Raw genomic sequence first — 24941 nt, forward strand, 5'->3', positions numbered from 1 at the left:
TGAAAATGTGTAATATATTTCGTGATGACGGGAAACCCACGTGAAGTAAAAATGTATATGAGGACGGCTGGTATGGATATTAACATTTTTACTTATAAAGCAGAGACAGCGTTTCGACCTTCTTAGGTTATCTTCAGATTAACTTTTTTGTTAACCTGAAAAATGACCAAAGAAGGTCTTAACTTTGTTCTCTGCTTTATTAGTAAGAGTGTTAATACCCATATCAGCCGTCCTGAAATACATTGTGTAATGTGTTGTTTCAGGAGTACCTTCTCATTGTAACCAAAAAATATCCGTTCTGTATTATTTATAGAATTATAGAGAGATCTTTTTTTTAATGCTCCATTGAATTCTTTACAGACTTTTAAGCATTTTATACGTCTTTAGAATATAGAGACACCTAGCGACTTTTTAAACTTTCCTAAACGAATTCACGTTTTCCCGCTGGTATTTTGAGGAAAGATCAGATTTGGCAGCAAATGAGAGCGGTTAGTAGCAGTGTGCTTTGTTATTTATATTACAAAATACATTCGAATGTGAAAGCAAGTCAGATATATTAAAATATTGTAACCACATAAAAACGTGCCTTTAAATTAGTACATAATTTTGAAAAATTTTAAACCTTTGAGTTTAAATGTGATTCATGAAACAAAGTAATTAATCTATGATGAATTTGATAGTTTCGATATTCTGTCAGCGTCAGATATATTTTTGGAAAAGTAAGGATAAGTAATTTGTTTCTTGAGAGAAGTTAATACAAACGTTAAGTAACATATAAGAAGATGGTGAAAATAGCAAAGTCTTGAAAAAGTTGAATATGAAACCTGAACACATTTCTGACAAGAAGAATGCTGCTTTAGAAATCGAGCTTCAAAAAAATGAAAGGAAGAAAAATGCCCTTATATAGTAAGTTGAAATACTTAGGATTTGAACTCTTTATAAAACTTAAATATCTTAAAAATTTACTATACTGTGTGGATTGACATTAGCTATATTATAATAATTTCAGTAAATTGCATTACAAATAATACTTTTATTATCAATAAGTGTCAAAAGTACAAATTGTTAATTCCTAACACAGAATTCCAGTAATTTGTATTTACACTTACTGTAACACCACAAAGTGCTACATTAGATATAACGTTGGTCATTTGACCATCATGAGAAGAAGTGTTTCTGGTAAACAGTCATAATTTATTTTAGTGAAGAGTAAACATCGAGCTATATTATTAAAGAATATAATATGTTGACTTAACCAACACATTGGTTTTAAAAGTCAAACATTGTTATAAAAAATCCTTTTATAACAATAAGAAGTGGAAATACTTTCATTGTAAAGATGGGAGCTAGTGTTCTTTTAAAATTTTTTCATAACAACCAGCTTTTATTTTAAAGTACTGAATACTACTGTAGTAATAAACAATAATTACATCATTTTGGTGATTGATTTCAGCTTATATTCCATTTAACTAGTTATGTTCTGGTACTATCAGATCTAATCCCATAACTTGGTGCTTTTAGTTGTTTATCTGTAGGTTTAATATATTCAGTGTTTATTTCTGAATGAAGAGCTTCATTCAAAGATGTACATCTTCAATCTAGTATTTGTGTCATTATGTATTACTGCATATTTAACTTGATAATGTGCCAATGAATCTGTTTTCACATGGAACATGCAAGTAAGTTGATTGGGTAATCCATTCTAAATCCTTGCAAGTTTGACCAATGTCTCTTCATTCCTCTGTTTTCTGCTCTGGTACTTGTAATACTTTCTTCTGGTGTGACACCTGTTGGATGAGGTAGTCACTAATTCTTGATAGTTGTTAGGGCTCTTGTACAGAAGATTGATTAATTTCTCTAGTGTTCTAAAGTATGAATCTGTAGGTATCATCAAGAGTTAACACCTTGAAAACTGAACAAGTTTTAAGTTTGACAGTCTTTTCCCATATAAACTAAATGTAAACTTGTCCTTCCTATAATTTTAATGCACATGTGGAATTCTGTTTTTGCAAGTTTATTTATTTACCTTTTATTTGCATTTATTTTGTCCTGTATTTTCTTAATTAATGTTTTCCTTCTCCTTCACACTATAAAAATTGTAAAGTAAGACAGTATTGCAGACTTTACAAATATATTGCTGTCTGTGTTTGTTACAGTACATAGTTTATAGTTTAAACCTCACAATATAAATTCTGATAAGATTCACTGTCTCCATTCATATCAGCTATTTTCATCTAGTGCTGCCCTCTGTATACAAAATTTGTCTTGCATGTCACAAGCCTTGAGTTCCCATGTACCCCAAGATCAAAATGGTTTAACTGTGTCTTGGATGCAAATTATCGTGTGACAACTCTCCACTAATGCTACTCCGTATGTTTGATTCCAATAAACCCTCTATTCTTGTTTGGCAGTATTATTGTCAAGACATATTTTTGTTTGTGCTCTATTCCTAAGTGTTATTTTAATATCGTACATATTTGAGATAATTCCTGTTTGTTTCTGTGGAACTTTTAATGTTGTTGCTCTTCCTTTTAATTTTTTTTTCCGTTGAAGATTGTGTCTGCTTTGAAAATGTTTACATTTATTTCCACCACAACTACCTGGGCTTCAGGTGGCAACATTCAACTTAAGAATTGTGAGCTTTAATCCATTTGAAGATTGATCATAACGCAAGTTGATTTTCATTGGATGGACATTGAATTTGGTGGACCACATATTTGAGTCCACAGACTTTGGATGGATAAATTGTTTTACTGTTATAGATTTTTTAATATTTTGCTACTGAGATTATTATTTATAGTTATTTGGTTTGAATAACATATGTTTAGTTAAATTTGTACCTACTTCTAGTGATGTTATGGGTTTTTTATCAATATTTGGGGTTTTAATCAATATTCGGTACTACAATGTTAGTTTAAACTTACCATGTGTCTTTTAATTTCAGGCTTACCTATCATTCATCTTACTAGTAAATCATAAATTATATTAAATATATTGTTTATGCAACAAATACTACATACTAAATTTTTCATTGTCAAGGTCCAGTCACTTAACTTTACAATATCACAACTTAGTTTCATAATGACCTATAATTTATACTTCCAATTAATTTTTATGACCCCTGGATCTAGGATCTGTCAAACTTTCTTCCACTATTACTACTTGCTTTCCTCTTTAAACTGCATAACTTGTTTGAGATGTGTGTTTGTTTTCACTGATAATGAATTGGCCTTCTCAGGTAAGACCTATGTAAGTCCTTTCTGGACATGTTTTGCTGCTGTTTTCTCTCTTACCAGATGTTTTATTTTTATTTCACGCTGTGATGTTTTGCCTCTTTTGAGTGATGATACTGGCATGTTTTGGTGGGGGTGGGGGTGTAATCCTGTAAGTTTAGTGTCAGCAGGGGTATCTGTACTGCAACATTCAGTTTTTTTTTTTTGTTGTTGTTTGTTTGTCTCTTTGGACTTTGCATATTTTTTTCATGTTTCTTGTCTGGTACAATAGTTCACTTGCCTTGTATAGTCTGTCACACACTAGCCATTTCACACCTAGAGGCACAACCTTCTAGTCTCACATTGATTTGCTCTGTGTGATTGAGATTCCGATATCACGAGATTCACATTAATCCTTTTGGATTTGCTCCTCTCAGTTTCTGTCCATGTCTGTGACATTTCATTACACACATGGTACAGAAGTGGTGTGGCCTCCCACATATTACCTTGTACTGTGAGTATCTGCTCTAAACTTTCAGGGTGTCCTTCCGATGCTTTTTTTTTGCCACTTACCAGTCTCTCAACCTACCCAATGGCATTTCAGCTATTTATGTGAGAAAAGGTAATGTATCTTATAAGCTATAATTTTCCTCTACTGAAAATGTAATTTTATGTAGGTACTTTCACATTTCCAACCCTTCCTCCACGTGCAAAACCAGTGCTTTCATTTTCTGCCTAAACTCTAAGCTATATTTTGATAGAATGCTTCTGTTTGTGGAAGGTTGTTGTAACATGATTTGCACACAACATGCAGCTCAACCAAATTGTTTTTGGGGATATTTATAAACTTAGAACTTCTAGCATGTGAAACAAATTGCATATAGAGGACAGCACTAAATGATAATAGCTGTTCATGTGAGATGGTGAGTACCTATCAGAAATACAGTTTCAGAAAAAGAAAATTGTAACATTTAAACCCTCGGTAGACTAGTGTGGGTTGTAAGGAAGCGTGGTAGCCTGAACTGTTAAAATGAATAAATACATCTTTTGTGAGCAATATTTAACCATTTATCTTTTATCATGCAACTGTTTACTAATTGTTAGCACTTCCACACCAACTATAGAGGTTTTGCATGTGATGTCACTCTTGACCTAGTTACTGCTGACCGCTATGATGGGTGGCACGCTCGGCATGTTTATATTCCAATACAAGGGTGATTTATAGTCAAAAGTGTGTGATGGTACACTCGTGTTGTGCATATAACTGTTCAAATCGTCATGGACGGGTGGAAAATGTGTCATACCACAGATTTCCTAAAGATCCCGACCGAAGAAGACGATGGATTGCAGCTGTCAATAGGAAAAACTGGACACCCACAGAGCACACCAGACTTTGTAGTAAACATTTTGTGTCAGGTATGTATAATTCATCTATAGCCAGGCTGAATAAATTGAAACTTACATGCATGATATATGTACAGCAGAGCACACTGCAGCACCAGTCAAAGAAATGTTTTTGCACACTTTTCTTTTACTTTTAAATAACTGAATAGTAAATTTACTGAAGGAACAATATCATTCATGATGAATAGGTTATATAGCCATTTGCACATTAAGACAAAATGTTAATATCTCTTAAAGGACCAATTTAAGTGATTCATCAGAAAACCACAACTGGCACAAGATTAAAAAGTGTGCAAATAATTACTTTGTTGGCTGTACATTCAGTTCTTAAACAATGTTTAGCATATTCAGTTGTGTATATATATATATATATATATTCAGTTAAAAGTGTACAGTGTATCTGTTATATGTATAAATATTATCTGATGATGCCTGTAGATCTATATCTTAACTAAATTATTGTACTCGGTTTCAGGGACGAAGAGTGATAATCCCCTATCACCGGACTATGTACCTTCCATATTTCATTTTACACGTTCTCCCCTGAAGAGAAGGAAAGCTGCTGAATTGTGTAAATATGAAAACAGGAAAGATGTGACCAAAAGGAAAAAAGAACAACAAAAGAGACATGAAGCTGCTGCTGGGCTGCTTGAACTTGCTTTCATAGAATCTGCTGCCACTGATAGCAGCTGTACTGATTCTGCTGATGAACTTGAAGCTACATGTGATAATTTTGACTTGTGTACATCGTAATATACAACTGAGACATGTATGTCTATGTCTACTTGTACTATTTTTTATCTATATATTGATTCCTTACCAAAAATTAATCATAAATCAAAAATTAAATTTTGAAACAGCCTAGACAATTAGGTGTCTTAATATTATACAAACATGTATAGAAGTGCTTCTAGGCTAGAGCTTTGACAACAGTCAGTACACATGTAGTACAATAATATTGAACCATTTATTAAAATGGGGGCCCTACTTTACTTCAGTATCTAGTCTTTGTCTAAAATGTAGTTAAATCTATCATACAGAGTACATGATACATGTATGTAATATAGCATGATGTACAAACCTTTGCTGTAATGATGACTTTATCCGACGTTGCCCTGGTTATCTCGACATTCTGTACATATCCTGCCACAAAGTACTTGTACGCATCAAGGCTTTTGTAACCTTTTAGACTTTCATTTGTATAGGTGGAAGTCCTGTTTATCAAATATATATAAATGTCACCATATGTAATATTTGGCAGATCTACTCCGGCAACAGTCTGACTCTGAGCAACGTTGTCTTGGCTGGATATTACTGGCGTAAATACACGCATGGGAGCATATAATGGTCTCCTACACCCAGTTCCTTCACGTTTTCCTCATACCTGGCCTTATCAGCACCTGTCAGGTGTGCTACAAGTGATGAAAAGCCAGCGGCAGCCATTTACATGTGAATAGTACTGAATACAGCAGTTGTTAACTCGTTCAGTCATGAGGGACACTTGCCACCCAATATGGTGGTATGTTTACAAACCTCGTTGTGGTCACGTGACACTAATAGGTTCATGCAAAACCTCTATAACAAAACATAACAGAAGAATAAATGTATCTATGTTAGAGATGGTTGAAAGTACTGGTTATATCCAGTTTTTGTGACACTGAAATTTGTTTTCTGACATGAAATATGTAGCATTCAGAAAGTTAGCTGTTTATCAACATGGTAATATTCTTTACTTTAAGAGAATTACAAAACTTTATCTTATAAATTTGAATACCCAATTTTACATTAAAGATGTTATTTTTGTAGGTACAATACAAGTATAAAACAAGTCATGTTTTTTAAACTTTCATTGATTAGGATATTTTTGAATAATAAAGTTTATTAACTTTGTTAAGTAACTGTTATTTTCAATGTTCAGTTATTTTAGTGCAGTAATCATTTGGAATTTTTTACTGAGAAACTAACACATTGCTATTATTCATATTTTCAGTTTGACAAAGGTTTTATACTATGCTGTGTGATATAAAGTAAATCAGATTGTTATCAAATTAAATAAATGTAGTTTTATATGTACAGTAAGTGATGGCTAAATATTCTGATGACTGAAATTATTTGTTTGTTTTTATCCTACACAAATAAGTTGGCTGAATGGTTATATAATTATTTGTAATTCTAAGCTTAATGTATATTTTAAATAAAAACAATAAAATAATTATCAGTGACAGTTAAACATGTTTTCATTATTTAATTGTCAATTTATTTGACTTCCATAATATGATTAGAGGATTACTGCATGTTTATATGGTCATCACTGGTCAATATTAGAAAATTACCAGTCACAAAATGTCCAGATTATTTTAAATTCAAGTTGGTCCAAAATGTTTACAAATATAATTTTATTAGGTGACAGAGAAGATAATTGTTTGAAACTAATACACTAAAACTTAGATAATATACAAGCGTAATTTATAACTTTGTTGTATTTAGTCATGCTTTTAGGCTGTCTGTGCTGACGTGCAACAAATTTTTAGCAGGAGCTAATTTCAATGTTTGTGGCTCAAAATACATCACAGAATTATTCATTGCATTTTTAACAGTCAATTAAATATGAGAGTGACTGTATCTTCTACCTCCATAATGTTCTTCACATACTGTTATCACATTCATCTAAAAAGTGCATTAATTTATTGGCATCCCATACTACATATTATAATTAGTACACATTAAGTAATATTATTCATTTGTGAATTATTAGTACATAAAAAACTACACTTGAAGGAAGAATATAACACAATTATTTATAATCATTTATCAGTTTTCTTTATTATAATTAAATTTTGTTATTTCTGTAAAACGGTCAAGTTAAGAGAGGTGTTACTGTAATAAAAAAGATGTCAACTCAGAGTGAGTTATTGGTATGATGTAGTGATATCAGAAAGTTATTTTAAGATATAACAAAAAATTTATTTTACACCTCTAGCAATAATAAAAATCACCAGCCCAGAAGCAGGACCTTCATCTACTGTCTTTGGTTGTAAAATAGAAGAAAAGTGTGACGTTAGTGATGTTATTGAGGTAACTGTAGGTTTATAACTGTTGTGGTTCTGTTAATTAGACAAATTAATAAGATATAAATGATACTGAGGTAACTGTAGGTTTATAACTGTTGTGGTTCTGTTAATTAGACAAATTAATAAGATATAAATGATACTGAGGTAACTGTAGGTTTATAACTGTTGTGGTTCTGTTAATTAGACAAATTAATAAGATATAAATGATACTGAGGTAACTGTAGGTTTATAACTGTTGTGGTTCTGTTAATTAGACAAATTAATAAGATATATATGATACTGAGGTAACTGTAGGTTCATAACTGTTGTGGTTCTGTTAATTAGACAAATTAATAAGATATAAATGATACTGAGGTAACTGTAGGTTTATAACTGTTGTGGTTCTGTTAATTAGACAAATTAATAAGATATAAATGCAGAATAAAAGGATGAAGTCAAATAAAAAATTGATAATAAAGTGCAACATGTGTAACAATATTATAAAAGTTATTCACAACAGACTTAATTACAGTTAAGTTGTGTTATAATTTATTAAATTTGGTAGTTCATTCTTAACAGATAAACATTCTTTAATTAAGTATTTAATATTCATAATTAAGATGGTGATGGTTGTTATTTTCACAATTTGTGTTAAAACTGTGTTTATAATGTCACATTTTATCTTCAGTGGCTGTGTTTGTATTATTGTGTTATATCTAATGTACCTGTGATTTTTACTGTTAAGTTTTATTTATGTATCTTTATCTTTATGCTGTCATGGTATGTCTGACATATGTATGGTTACATTGCCACGCTATGTCTACTATACCTGTGGTTATGCCATCTCGTCCCATCTAATGTATCTTCTGTTATGCTGTTATATCTCATATACCTGTATTTATATTGTCACATTTTATCTAATATAATTGTATTTGGATTGTCACAAGTAATCTCATGTACCTGTATTTATATTGTCACATTATATCTAATATAACTGTATTTGTATTGTCACAAGTAATCTCATGTACCAGTATTTATATTATGTTGTGTCTGATATTTTCTCCTCATACTATCATATTGTATCTATTGTTGTACTTTCAACTTTTTTGTTATATCTAATATACCTGAACTATGCTGTCATGAGGTGGTGGTTGTTTTTAATGTGTTCTGAGGTGAAAATGGTGTTTAGATTTCCCAGTGTAAGTGAAATTACAGCCACTATGTGTATTTATATGGACAATCGTGGAACATACAGGAGTAGGTAACAGCTCTATAGACCTCAATAGGTTTTGTATCTTGAATGGTTACCATTGTATCACTTGTAACTCAACTTGTGGATAATAAATTTTTATTGTACTAAAAACTTGTTACTTTACTATGAAACCTTCTTTCTTAAAAATGAACAATCAATTCTTGTACTCATCTACATAGAAAATATCAAACGCTGAATGTTACTTCTCTACAGTAGATAGATATCAAACACTGAATGTTACTTCTCTACAGTGGATAGATATCCATTAACACTAATTGTTACTTTTTTACAGTACATAGATATCCATTAACACTAATTGTTACTTCTCTACAGTAGATAGATATCAATTAACATTGATTGTTACTTCTCTACAGTAGGTAGATATCAAACACTGATTGTTACTTCTCTACATTAGACAGATATCAAACACTGATTGTTACTTCTCTTCATTAGATAGATATCCATTAACACTGATTGTTACTTCTCTACATTAGATAGATATCAAACACTGATTGTTACTTCTCTACCATAGATAGATATCAAACACTGAATGTTACTTCTCTACAGTAGATAGATATCAAACACTGATTGTTACTTCTCAACAGTTGAAAGATATCAAACACTGATTGTTACTTCTCTACAGTAGATAGATATCAAACACTGATTGTTACTTCTCTACAGAAGATAGATATCAATTAACATTGATTGTTACGTCTCTACATTAGATAGATATCAAACACTGATTGTTACTTCTCTACATTAGACAGATATCAAACACTGATTGTTACTTCTCTACAGTAGATAGATATCAAACACTGATTGTTACTTCTCTACAGTAGATAGATATCAAACACTGATTGTTACTTCTCTACATTCGATAGATATCAAACACTGATTGTTACTTCTTTACATTAGATAGATTTCAAATAGTGATTGTTACTTGTGTACAGTAGACAAATATCAAACACTGATTGTTACTTTTTGAGTTGATTTAAATATCATCCCAAGTGACACATCATATAAGAATGACATATGGCAAGAACTGCTTTCTTCATTTTGGGTCTTTTCTTGTGCTCTATAAATAACGAGGAACTGTGGCATCCAGTCTGAACATTTTCATGGTGACTTATTGAAGTTAAGTGCTTCACCTGATGTACCTATGGTTATACTCTTACAATATGTCTAATGTACCTATTTTTATTCTGTCATGTTTCTAAAGTTCCTACCATTATACTATCATGTTATGTTTAACCCTCTTGCCAGTAGTATCCTTTACTGCCCGTGACACAAGGTTTTGGTGTCTCACATTTAATATTTTATTAAAATACTTTGTTTGTGTTATACCAATTAGTACAGTATAAAATCTTTGTTAATAATCCATATGTTAATAAAACATCGGTTTTAAATTCTTACTTTTATGGGGCAATATTATAAAGTATCTTGAATTCTCCTTTTCTCTAATTACCTTCTGATCTCCATTTTGTCCACCACACCTTGAAAAAGTATGGAATGAAACAAAAATTACTAACTACAGAATTGTCATTGTTTTGAGAAACCATAATTTTATAGCCTTCAATTTTGTGTAGTTACAGAGGCGTCAAGTAGAAATATCACTCCTCCTGCCACATTTATCTGTCATATTGTCTCTTTCAGGATTTAGTAACAGTTCTCTCTCATAGTTCCTACAACCAATAGAAATTCAAGGTTTTCATCTGTCATATGATGTGTAATGTTGTGTTCTGAACAAATGAACATTAATTTCTCTTATAATAGAACTCTGATTCCTGTGGGAATCAAAACCTCTTGTTTGAATGAATTTGTAATGGCTCTTTTTTTGCACTGTAAGAAGGCCAGGAAAATTTCAGATTGTTGGAGGACATTGTCTGCTTTTTTTTATGTCATTAGTCCATTACTTCTTTGGCACAATATTTAATTAAATACAAATCATTTAATGGACTGCTATCAATATTATAAAAAAAATTGGGTAAACTATCATTGATGGTCAATAGCAAGAAAAAAATAGTTCTTGGGTTACTACTTTATTCTTCATTTTTCATGTTCATTTTTTATTTATTTTTAGTAAAGTATATAAAGTGTAAAAATAGAGTTTTCTTAGGTTAATTATAGTTAGATTTGGTAAAATCAATAATAATAATATAGTAAAAATATTTTACTATGCAAGCAGCTAGGACTAGCTTGTGGATAATGTAATTTGATAGTGTAATGTAATCTACATGTTCTCCATGTGATTTACAACTTACATTGGTGAGAATATTAGTTAAACATAAATTTCTAACTAGATGTATATTGTTACAAGTGTATAGCTACTTGAGATAAATGATTGTAGTTTCATGTTACATTTGAAGTCTTTCTAGAAAGAGTAATGTAGATTTGTTTAGATTTTTTGGGTCAAGGTTATAAGGTCAGTCAAATTTACCAACCTTGTATAGAGTTAGGGTGGAATAAAATAACAAATAAGATATAAAATTCTTCTGAAAACAAACATTTGAAATGTATTTAAGAAATTTTAGAGATTACATTAAAGAAATTTATGATTTTTGAGATGAATAAAGGTGTTATTTCTCTTTACATAAAAATCAGTTTCAAGTGATGATTTGAAACAAACACCTGATGTGTTTAAGAACAGATCTTTTCTGGTTTGTTAAAAATTCTTCACTATAGATATGAAAAACTTAGTGTTTACTGAAATGCTGCCATATTTCATAAATATACACACACTATATCAAAAACTTGTAGAATCAAATCTATAAAGACTTTATACAAATTTGAAAAAGGTCACATAGTTGGTCAAATTGATTGAACCTGTGCAGAGGAAGTTAACATATCTGTGTTTTTTTCTAATGTCATGTTTCTAAAGTAGCTATGGTTATACTGTTACATTGTATCTAGTATCTTTGGTTATACTGTAATACATTTAATATCCCTATAGGGTCATTCCATGTCAAATCATCTTGATTTTGGAAGATTTTCTGGGTGACCCCCTCAGAATACCTTGAAAAAATTCACATGTGCACATCTACCTATACAATGAAAAATTACCAAATATTAGATTAATATCTCTAATAGTTTCTGATTTACAGCCCTGTAAAGTTTAGTTCATTTTTTGTTATTGGCAAATTCATTTTTGGGCAAGTTTGGCTGCTTAAAGCTGCAAGAATAATGGTGGTAGAAGGCTGAAATAATCTCACAGAATTCAAAAATGGTTTGAAACCAAGTTGATCTTTCTTAGAATTTGCACAGTGAGGCTAAAAATCACCTGAAAACCCAAAATTGTGAAAAACATTGGTTTATGTAATAAGCCATATCTGTAAGACTTAATATGATACAAAATTGAATTTTGTTTTCTAAATTCCTATAACATATCAGTTGATAAATCAGCAATTGTTGTAATTAAAAGTCTATTTGGTCTCCTGTAAAAAAAATGTAGTTGCATATAACTTTTTATGATTTAGCTAAAAATGGCCCTACTTCAGGTCACAGTTTGACCATGTCACCTGTTATTCAGCCTTTTCAATTTTTACCATATATTCTTACATTTCTGAATATGATCTACAAAAACATCAGGATGGTGTTCAACCTACTTTTTGAGTTATAATTTTTTAAAGTATCCTGTGACCATATGTTGCTTATTTGAGAAAAAAAACACTTCAGTTCAGGTGTGTTACTGTGTGCAGATATATCCATACAATTCATAAGTAATTTATGAATCCCATTGAAATATTCTAATCAGCATTTACCATATATTCTTACATCTCTGAACATGAACTTCAAAAAATTCAGGGTTGTTTAAAACAATAAATTATCAAAATTTAAGTGTCTCTGGTATGTACCATTGGGCAAAGGACCACAGTTCTTTCTTGTTAATCAGGAATTAGTCCTGCAGAATTGTGTAAAGTTTGGTCTGCTTGAGCACTGTGAAAAATGTAAAACTGTGGCAGGTATTAGGTCACATCATAGCTTTATTCTACCAACAAATTTTGTATGAGAAGGTGATGATGTGTACACAGTTGTAACTGTTGGTAGTAGCAGTGAAAGTGATGCTGCAGAAGCTCAAATAGAGTCTAATGATAACAATGACAATTATCAGACAGGGACATATGTCACATGCATATACAATCATGAAAGGTATGTGGGAAACATAACAGATAGATCAGATGAACATTCAGATGTGTTGGTGTCATTTGTGAAGATATCAAGAAACGAACTGTTCTCATGGCCTGCAAGGTCACATAAAGATGAAAGCTGGATTCCTTTCCAACATATTCTTTGTCTGATAAGTGCACCTACTGTGAAAAGCAGTAGTGCTCGCCACTATATTTTAAGTCAAAGTGATCTCAACATAATCAAACTCGAATTTCAGAAATTTTTTCATGATGTCTGAACAAAGCAATGATTATTTGATGATGTTAAGGCTAATTTATTACCAAAGCAGTTTTTGAAACATTTCATTGTCACAATTATTGAAGTTTGGTGTGACTATAATCTTTCTCAGTTATCCCCTGTTGTAGCACTGTGTCTGATTTACCTTTGTATTTATTATATTATGAATCTTACACTCAGCCATATCTGCATAACTGTAATGCATACACAATATATTTGCATTGCCATGTGATCTAACTAGTTATGCCAATAAACTTGTTCAGAAATGAATAAATTCTTTCTTATTTCTTACAACTTCATTATTTAACATTGTGAAAGGCTGGTTAGAATATTTCAGTGTGATTCATAATGTTCTGACAGGTATTTTTCAAAATTGTATAGATATATTTGCACACAGTAACACACCTGAACTGAATTTGTTTTACATGAAAAACGTATGGTTAGAGAATACTTTAAAATATTATAACTCAAAAAGTTTGTTGAACACCATCCTGATTTTTATTTGTAGATCATATTGAGAGATGTAAGAATATATGGTAAAATCTGAAAAGCCTGAATAACTGGTGACATGGTCAAACTGTGGCCTGAAGTAGGGCTATTTTTATGTAAATCATAAAAAGTTGCATGCAACTGAAGTTTTTAACAAGAGATCTAATAGACTTTTAATTACAACAATTGCTGATTTATCAACTGATATGTTATAGGAAATTAGAAAACAAAATACAGCTTTGTATCATATTAAGTCTTATGACTTATTACATAAACCAATGTTTTTTTAGAATTTTGGGTTTTTAGGTTACTTTACTGCCTCACCATGCAAATCCTAAGAGAGATAAACTTGGTTTAAGACGATTTTTGAATTCTGTGAAATTAATTCACTCAGTGTAGCAAATTTCAGCCTTCTACCACCATTACTCTTGCAGCTTCAAGCAGCCAAAGTTGCCCGAAAATTGAATCACCAAAAATAAAAAAAAACAACTCAATTTTACAGAGCTGTAAATTAGAAAATATTAGAGATATTGATCTAATCTTTGGTAATTTTTCATTATATGAGTAGATGAGCACATGTAAATTTTTTCAAGGCATTCTGAGGGGGTCACCTGCAGCCCCCTGGATGATTTGACATGGACTGACCCCATACTGTCATGTTTCTAAAGTATCTATTGTAATACTGTCACATTGTATCTATTATCTTTGGTAATACTGTATAACATTTAATATACCTATAGCTGAACTGTGATGTTTCTAAAGTATCAGTGGTTATACTGTCATGTTTCTAAAGTATCTATGGTAATACTGTCACATTGTATCTAGTATCTATTGGACTTTGAAATTCTTAACCAAGACAGAGTGGTTGCTGTTTTTACCATGTGTCTGAATACTGTATTTAGACTTTCACGTTATATCTAATGTACATGTGTTTATTACTATGTCCAGTATACCTATGGTTATACTGTTATATGTGTAATATGTTTGTGGTTATACTGACATACTGTTTATACTGTTTATTTATATTATGTAACATCAGTTATTATTGATCACTTCTTGTTTTATAACAAATCTGTCAAAGTAAAAAGTTTACAATATAAAACGCTAGCTACTGACTTTAGTTGTATTTGTTACGTAAATAAGTTTTGTACTGCAGGTATCATTTAGTGTATTACGGAAACTTAGCAAACATGACTCTGTAGCAAAAATACCAGTTGTGGCTTATGGTTTACAAGTAAATATTTTCAGTGTATTGACAACATTAGTTATTATTGATTGTTGTTGTTGACAACATTAGTTATTATTGATTGTTGTTATTAACATTAGTTATTATTGATTGTTGTTCTAGAACACAGTTGTCAAAGTTAAAACTGAACCAAGTAATTCAACAAAGGATAACATTATTTCCAAGTTCAGTGAGAGTGATAATGAAACTGTTGATTGTTCACAACATGATGTTATGAGTTTGAAAAGTGAACCAAAAGAGGAGTTTCAACAAATTAACTGTGAGTTAGAAGGTTTATCAGGTGAGTGTAACCTTCAATAACTATATTCATTAACCACTTGTTGGTGACGTAATGGTATAAAAGTGGTGATAGTACATTGTTTTAAATAATGTTAATAGGGTATAGTTTTTATGGAATTAAGTTTGAAACACACATTGTCTCTAAGATATATAAATAGTTATGTTAGATATGCTTGGTGATGTTCCTGGACACAAGTACTTTAAGTTAATATAAAACCTTCTTATCATTCTATTGACACTTTAGACAAGCTTTGTTTTTTAAACCCCTTTACTACTGTCATGTCAAATGAATATCAAGACATTTAGCTAAACTACTTTATTAAAATTGTATATTAATATATTTGAAATCAAAATGTGAGAAATGAATGACATTTTAATATTATGTAAGTTTTATATTCTTAAAGATTCTCATTCTCCTCATATGTGAGAAATACAATGTTTTCTCTCATTGTGTCTAACTTGTCCTCTGATTTATTTACTGCCCACCTGAGAAGTATAGAATTAAACTGTTTTATTTAAGTATTCCACTGTCTACAGAAAATACCTTTCATTGGGAAGTTATTTATAAATTCATTTAATAAGGTATTTCTGGATTCAACAAAATATTTACATGTATTTTAGGTATTTGACTCTTACTAACATCCTCAGTATCATATTCATTAAGGTACCTCTTACTTCACTTACTGCAGGCCTCACTGATAATGTTTTTGGTATGACTTGGTTTTTTAACCTTTCAGCCCTTCTTGGGATGTTGAAGTTTACTCACTCACTCCCTAATATTTCAGCTAAGCTTTCAGTGGTTTCTTGTGAAACCAGAAGGTTATAACTGTATACAGTAGTTAATCTTTGTAAGTATACTGTTGGTATCTTATGTATGTCACTTATCTGGAGCTGTTTCTCCTTTGTCACAAGATATGACAAGAACTGCATTAGTGTGTGATGAAATCATTCATGTAAAAATAGCCCTTCACCAGTATTAGGATATCACTTCTCCTCTGTCCACTGCAGATTCCCATAAACACATGTATTTCCTCAATATTTATCCTTGACATTACATTAACAAGTTTTTTTCATTGGGTTTAAACTTGATCAGTTTTGTTACATTTATACTACCTTGTTACCATGTTAACATTCTTTGGTTTCCTCCTAGTTTGCTTTAAGGATACATTGCTACTATATAAGAGAAACCATACAATTGTAAAGTGTGTGGGAATAAATTTAGGACCAAAGGTCACTTTAACAGATGTGAGAATGTACACAATGACAGAAAAAATACAGTTGTTTATCATGTGGAATACCCCCAAGTGATGCTTAATGTACAGGAGTAGCTAAAAAAAAAGGACCATTGAAGAAAAAAATGACTGTCTGTACACCTGTATTAGCAAATGTGGTGAACAAACAGCAGTGCCCCACCCAAGAAGATCGTTAAAGCAAGGAAGCCACTCTTGGAATTAAAGAACTAAATAATGCAAATGTTACATCATGGAGGATGGAGGTATTCCACAAAACCACTAAATATAAGTGGAACTCCTAAGAAAGGAAGTGGGAGATAAACATTAACTGTAGGGAGAGTTAGTAGGATAAAGTGAAACTGAAAAACTAGGTAGGGAGTAAAATGTATAGGATTAACAGGAATCCAACTGATAAAGTGAAGAAGAAAATCTGCCTTATTACAGAGGTAAAGCCTGGATAAGGGTGAAAAATGAGAGACAAAAAAGATCATCAGGAAACAGTGTTGGTAGAAAAAGGGGAATGCATTTTGAAATTGAGATAGGCCTAGCATATTCTGCAGTAAAGGTCTAAAGGGCAATTCACAATTAGATGGAGGAATACTGACAAAATCAGGATCATTTTAAATGGATTCAGGTTTTGTCAGACAAAGGAGAACAGTACTGTAAGCAGAATGGGTGGACTCTAACCCCTTGGGCCCTCACAAACAAAATTAATGGTAAAAGGTGTGTGTTATAAAGAATGAGAAAAATAAAATACTTGATGTGTTGCATGTGAAGGTTCAGAAACTGTGTAGTGATATACATCTATGTATAAGATGTTTTGTGCTGAAGAGAACAAGATATTTAGCTTATTTTCTTTGTAAGTTGAACCACAGGAAAACCAAAAATAACAGTCACTTGTTAAGCCTAATCAAGCAGTGCAAGACAAAAGATATTACTGAACTCTAAAATAAAAATTATAACAAAATGTTAAGTATGTACAATTTTTGCAGAAGTATTTTATGAGGATACCAGCTCAAGGGTTCTACACACACAAAGTGAATGTGAAAAATATAAAAGATGGATTATAACAAAAGTGAAATACATATTATTTTATAAAATTAACTGAGTGTGCATTAACAGTAACATATATACGAGACATGACGTATGGATGAAAAACACTACAGTTAAACTAGTGAATGATATACCAATGAAATGAATTATTACTAATTATAAAGTAACAAAGATCAATAGTCACCCTGAGCAAAAGGTATAGGACAAACGATATAGTTAAGCCTAGTTTTGAACTTGCATCTGAGTATTAATCAGTGTAATATAATTTATATGATAGAATCCAAATAACTACAGGTAATAATACTAACAATCAAATTATTCGAAAACCATATTAGTATAATATCTTAACAAAGTTGGTAGGCTGTATTTCAACATTTATGAGTTACCTCTTGTTTTTGGTCTGATTCATCATTCACTTACCCTTGTGATTGAAACATTCATACACGATTACATCCAGTTTAAAATGTTAGTTTTTCCCATTCCATCCATCTTTTTCCCAAAATGTTTGTTCATCCATGTTACTTTGGTTAAAATGTTTGAGGTTGATATTTCCTGGCTGACATTGGTCTGGCTTTCTCAGTTGTTTCAGCTCTTTTTTTGTTCTAAATCAACTTTGTTAACCTGCAGTTTAGGGGCTCATGTAGTATATTCTTTTGGATTTTCCATTTCTTACTCTCTTCTTATTCTTATTTAGATTCAGATTACTCTCTATGTCCAGTACATGCTGTGAGATGCTTCATTGCTTTCAAGGCTTCTTTCCATTAGATCCTTTTCCCATTTTCTTCCATTACACCACTTCTTTCAGTTTGAATTGTGATTTGACTGGTCTCTCTTCTTGTCATCAGTTCCTTGTGCTTTTACTTCAATAAATCACCTTCTCTTTTCCCTGCATTTCAACACTATTGTCCACTGGATACTTCATCTCTCATTCTCTGTTTACAGTTGGTAATTCTTCCTTAATGGGGTACCATCATTTGCTTATTGCCACACTTCACTTTTCAGTAAAACTGTGAATGGGTAAAATACCTTTTAGTGAACAGGGATTGATATTTACACACTGAGATACTTGTCCTTTGGAAAAATAAACAGCATTTCATACTCATCTGAAGTTTTTGAGCAAAGGAAGACTCAAATTACTCAATGAAACTCCTCTATTCGACTGTCGATAAATATTTTTTATGGCTATCTTCATAATTCAGTTTTATAGCCTCTGAACTTGCTGAAGTTGGGGGGTTTTGTTTCTTTACCTGGCATTTACTGAGGCTTCTAACATCCTCTTCTGATAACATCATTTATCAGTTTGCTTAATATTTAGGGGCACATCCCCTTTATTTTTTATGGATCCTGTTCATGAGTGGCACCTGTCTTGAAAAACTAGTCAAAAAGGCACTGTGAGGCTATAATGACTTAATTATACTTTCCATGGCACAAGACACACACATACACAACTGGGATAGGGTGTTTCACAAGATGTTTTATTTCATAATGTGCCTGTTCTCAACCATACTCACCCATGGGTGAAGTCGAATTGAATAGCTACCCATCCCTCTGATGCCTTAAATTCAATCAGTTACGTGTGGGCTAATTTTCAAAATAGAATTTTTGTGGTCATCTGTTGCACTGACTTAGATGGTGGTGTACCTTCAGACTCTTCACCACACTTTTTCCCCATTTCCAGTGGACTATGAGAACCCTTACCACTTTTCAATTCCAAGCCGCTCGGGTACTGGGCCACGGAAACATTCTCCTGGACATGATAATGTAAAATACGTGATTATACGATGTACAAAGTTGGTAACAAAACTATTCAGTTGAGAGTTGGGTACTGAGTTTCTACCAGAATAGATGACATGCTGTGCAATATAAATCATTGGAATGAGATATAAAATTCCAGTTTACCTCATTGAATTGAATCCCTCATTTTATTTCCACATTGGTGTCAGTTCTCAGTATGTGTGTTTTGGATTTATTGATGATCCAATCAGCAGAAGACCTCATACATGTGTTACAGGTGTCTTTATTTCCTTACTCAATTACACTTGTTCCTCCATCCATGTTGTTGGTTACCTTGATGGTACTTGCAGATCATTATGGTTTTTCCTCTAATTCCATCTCTTGATTTTATTATTCCAAGAATGTTATTGCAGTGGGAATGGTTCTTGTCAGTTTGGTTTTGAGCAGGATAGTTTACATCACAAAGACATCTTTATGATACCAGATGATGGTTTCTAGATTGGTCAAACATTTTCTCGTATCACTATCACGTGTCCTGTTCATAGATCAGTGAATGTGAAATCCCCCTTGGTCTGACGAACTTGAGGTGAAAATGGCACTATCCACTTTTCTAACTCCACCAGAAGACTGGGTTTGGGATTATGGTTCACTTACCACCAATGTGATCTTCTTTTCTACCCCATTTGGATGTCAATACCTGGTGACTTTGGGTTTGGGTGTAGTTTACTTGCAATGTAATTTTATCTGGTGTGATTCCCTTTCCATTAATTTAAAAAGTTGAATTTAGTATTCACACCCAGCACTATATATTATAAGTAGTGTACGTATAAGATATATTGTTAGAATAATTTGTTTCAAAAACTGTACTTGGAGAAAGAATATAACAATTATTTATAATCATTTATCAATTTGCTTTATTATAATTAAATTTTGTTATTTCTGTAAAAAAGTTAAGAGAGAAAGGTGTTACTGTAATAAAGTAAAGAAAATGTCATCTCACAGTATTTATTTCACACATCTAGTTAAAAGAGGAGCTACCAGCCCAGAAGAAGGACCATCATTTACTGTCTTTGATTGTAAAATAAAAGAACAAAAGTGTGATGTTACCAGTGATACTGAGGTAACTATAGGTTTATAACTGTTATGGTTCTGTTAATTAGACAAAATAGATATTTTTTATAGAATATGTGTAATGTTGAAGTTGTATGGTATCTTAGGATGATAATATAGTTATTTTATAGCTAACATTTTAAAGAAATGTTGAGCTGTGATTACAAAATTTATAAAGTTCAAATGTTTTGTAACAAGTAATTAGAATACAAAATAAAAGGGTGAAGTAAGTTGAAAAATAAAAAAGAAGAAAGAATAGGAAATTGTAACGTGTAACAATATTGTACAAGTGTAACAATATTATAGAAATTATTTAGAACAGATTTAATTGTAGTGAAGCTGTGTTATTTGAAGTTTGGAGTTCACTTGTAACAGATATACTTTCTTTAATTAAAACTTTAGTGTTGGATGATCTGGTTGATATGACTTCTTAATCAAGAGGGGATCACAAATACCCATTAAGAATGGTTTTCCCTTTTTGTGTTTTTGTTATTTAAATCAGTTTTCCAGTGAAGATATTTTGTAGTTTATGAAGACAGCTTACCAAACATGGTTCCAAAATCAAAATACAGTTTGTATGTTTTGAGAGCTTATGTGCAGTAATTGTATTCAGTTTCAATTGCATTATTGATTCTTTTTTGTTCTAGAACATGTATGTCACAGTTAAAACTGAACAAAGTGATGATTCAACAAATGATGACATTATTTCCATGTTCAGTGAGAGTGATAATGAAACTGTTGATTGTTCACAACATGATGTTATGAGTTTGAAATGTGAACCAAAAGAGGAGTTACAACAAATTAACTCTCAGTTAGAAGGTTTATCAGGTGAGTGTAAACATTAATAACTGTACCCATTAACCATCTGGTGGGTAGACATATCAGTATAAAAGTGATGTTACTAAAATCATGTTAATAATTTACAGTTCATACTTTTATTATTTCATCTGCTAAATACTCTGTTATATGTGTGCTTTTTTTCTCAGTTATAACAACCAATTGCTTATGTTTTAACTGTTCCAATGACCTTGAACATACTTAAATATATAAATTATTGTTTTGGAATTTTTTGTGCAGCATTTAAGTTGCCATGAAACCAGTGGACACATTTCTTTGAAATAAAACTTTTATTCAAGGGATATGAAATAATAACTATTTATTATTCAGATTTGATCTGTTTTGGTGTATATATACCTTTTTAATGGTTTGTGAAATTCACTGTGTTAAACCATACTCATAGTTACTGATTCAGTAACTAAGTTGTTATATCTACATTTGTATTAATTAATTAGTGTGTTTCTTTAAATGTATCTTTTGATTGTAGATCTGAATCCATACCTGAACAACTATTCTGGAAAACAGTTTCCTGGACATTATATTGTAAAGACAAAATCTCTTGTTTCAAAGTCAACAAATTACAGGTCACTGAATCAAAGTGGTGATAATATATTTGATGAAACAGTGTTGAGAGTGAATAACCAGAAAATATCTAACATTTCCCATGTTGAATCAATGTCATGCAGTAATAATGTGTGTGACAGAGAATTGGGAAAAAATCATAGTCCAGAATTAAATGTTAAGTCACACAAGAAACTGTACAGATGTGAAGAGTGTGGTAAACAAGTTGTATCAAAGAGTAATTTAAAAATACACCTGAGGATACATGTACAGGATAAACCACACAGTTGTAATGTGTGTGGGAAGACATTTAGAAGTAACAGCCAACTTAACAGACATGAGAAAATACACACTGGAGAGAAACCACACAGATGTTTAGTGTGCGGGAAAAATTTTTCCACAAATTCATACGTACGAGAACATATGAGGATACACACTGGAGAAAAACCGTACATTTGTGTAGTGTGTAATAAAGGATATCGAAGCAACTGTTTGCTAAAACAACACAACATAGTACATATGGAGGAAAAACCACACAGCTGTTTAGTGTGTGGTAAAAAATTTTTTAAAAATAGTAATTTAAAAATACATCTGAGAACACATACTGGAGAGAAACCATACAGTTGTTCAGTGTGTGGTAAAAAATTTTTTAAAAATAGTAATTTAAAAGTACATCTAAGAATACATACTGGGGAGAAACCATATAGTTGTTCAGAGTGTGGAAAAACATGTTTAACAAATAGTAGTTTAAAAGTACATCTGAGAACACATACTGGGGAGAAACCATACAGTTGTTTAGAGTGTGGAAAAACGTTTTCAACAAATAGTAATTTAAAAATACATTTGAGAACACATACTAGAGAGAAACCATACAATTGTTCAGAGTGTGGAAAAACATGCTTAACAAATAATGGTTTGAAAATGCATCTGAGAACACATACTGGGGAGAAACTATACAGTTGTTTACTCTGTGAGAAACATTTTTTAACAAATAGTGGTTTAAATAAACATAAGAAAATGCATACTGGAGACAAACCGTACAGTTGTGTAGTTTGTCATAAAGGATTTCTAAACAAAAGTCATTTAAAACTACATGAGAGAGTACACACTGGAGTAAAAGAATACAGTTGTGTAGATTGTGATAAAACATTTAAGACTAAAAGTAGTCTTAACATACATGAGAGATTACACACTGGAGAAAAACCGTATATTTGTGTTGTGTGTAACAAAGGATATCGAAGCAACTGTTTGTTAAAACAACACAACAAAGTACATACGGAGGAAAAACCACACAGCTGTTTAGTGTGTGGTAAAAATTTTTTTAAAAATAGCAATTTAAAAATACATCTAAGAACACATACTGGGGAGAAACCATACAGCTGTTTAGTGTGTGGGAAAACATATTTAACAAATAGTAGTTTAAATGTACATATGAGAACACATACTGGGGAGAAACCATACAGGTGCTTAGTGTGTGGAAAACATTTTTTAACAAATAGTAATTTAAAAGTACACACGAAAATACATACTAAGAAGAAACGATATATTTGTATGGTGTGCCAGGAAGAATTTCCTAACAATGGTGAATTAAAACGACATGAGAGAATACACTGGGATAAAACCTTACAGTTTTGTTGTTTCTGATAAGACAGTTACAAGTAAATCATCTTAATGAACATTAGTAGTAATCATATTACACATGAGAATACACATCGGAGAAAACCTGTACATTTGTGTAGTGTGTAATAAAGGATATTGAAGCAATTGTCTGTTGAACAATAAAGTTTATATGGAATGTAAACTCTGTAGTGTGTTGGAAAATATTTTCTGACAATATTTAAAAGTACACCTAAAAATGCACTGAGCACAAATCATGTTATTTTAGTGCATGATAAAAGTTTTCAACAAATAACAGTTTGAATGTACATCTGACAACACATATTGTAAAGAGTCTACAATTGTATAGTGTATCATAACTTGTAAGTAACAGTCAGAACAACAGAGAAAGAACAAACTAGAGAGAAATGTTATAGTTGTATAGTTTGTGATAAATCATATGCACATAAAAGTCATTTTAAGAGACATGAGAAGAAACATGCTGGTGAAAAAACATTCAGTTGTGTATAATAAGAGATTTGTAACAAATGATAAAGTAACAGAACATGATGAAGTACACACCAGGGACAAACCATGAAGTTGTTTATTGTGTAATAAACATTTCAAAGCAATAATCATTTATAAAGACATGAGATAATTCACACTAGGAAGAAACCATACACTTATGTAGTTTGTGATAAAAAAAAAAAAAAGTCAACCTACGTGAGAAGATATGCACATGTGTGTAGTGACATTAGAACACATGAAGTGACACAGAATGAGGACAACCATTCAGTTTTGTAGTGCTTGGTAAATAATTTGTAATAACCCAAAACTAATTAAGATATACTGATGAAAAACAACACAGTTGGGTAGCTGTGGTGAAGAGTGTGAGGTTTGGGATTTGAAATAAATAGTAATATGGAAAATTTATTAACACACACTGTGTAGTAGTTTAGTAAAGAAAGTGTAGGTAATGAACACGTTAAAACATAAAAATTTACAAAGTTACAGGGAAATTCTTAAATCAAAGTGGTGATATGCTGAGGAAAGATAAAAACATACATGAAGTATACAAGTTTTGTGTGTGGCAGGGATTTTGGAAGGAAAAACTGATAAGCAATAAAAGAATCACAAAACATTTGGGATTAAACAGTTCTCTTAAGTTGTGTGTTTGTAAAGAAGTGAATTACACAGTGAAGTCATATCCTAAAGTTTATATATCATATTAATCCATGATGTAAAACCAATCTATATAGTTGGATGAGAAATTATACAGTTGTGATGTCAGTGGTGAGAACTTTTATTATGCGTAATATGTAATGAAACATATTTAATAAAACAGTCAATCAGTAAAGAGAATTGATAAAAGGTGTTTGTTATGTATGTGTTTCTAAGGCTGTTTAAATTATAGGTACAGTGAAATATGTAAGCAATGTTTTTACACTGGAGAAAAATCTAGTGACTTTGGAGGACATTGAGTTG

The 24941-nt window shown here is 31.4% G+C and overlaps 1 protein-coding gene across 5 annotated transcripts; it reads left to right on the forward strand.

Annotated features, from left to right (window-relative positions):
- The first annotated feature begins 423 nt into the window (after positions 1-423).
- LOC143230677 (uncharacterized) lies at positions 424-23661 on the forward strand. Of its 5 annotated transcripts, none has more exons than XM_076464664.1 (8): positions 424-488; positions 4337-4628; positions 5092-5385; positions 7597-7691; positions 15157-15334; positions 20375-20472; positions 21110-21290; positions 21787-23661. In XM_076464664.1, the coding sequence occupies exons 5-8, from the start codon at positions 15268-15270 to the stop codon at positions 23502-23504; spliced, it is 2064 nt and encodes a 687-aa protein (XP_076320779.1). In that variant the 5' UTR covers positions 424-488; positions 4337-4628; positions 5092-5385; positions 7597-7691; positions 15157-15267; the 3' UTR covers positions 23505-23661. The 5 variants fall into 5 exon arrangements, with proteins under 5 accessions (XP_076320779.1, XP_076320770.1, XP_076320761.1 ...); XM_076464655.1 differs by having other exon boundaries at positions 439-906; positions 4317-4628; XM_076464646.1 differs by having other exon boundaries at positions 439-906.
- Positions 23662-24941: the final 1280 nt, after the last annotated feature.

This window comes from Tachypleus tridentatus, chromosome 1 (assembly GCF_004210375.1).
Source record: "Tachypleus tridentatus isolate NWPU-2018 chromosome 1, ASM421037v1, whole genome shotgun sequence".
Classification (NCBI taxonomy): domain Eukaryota; kingdom Metazoa; phylum Arthropoda; class Merostomata; order Xiphosura; family Limulidae; genus Tachypleus; species Tachypleus tridentatus.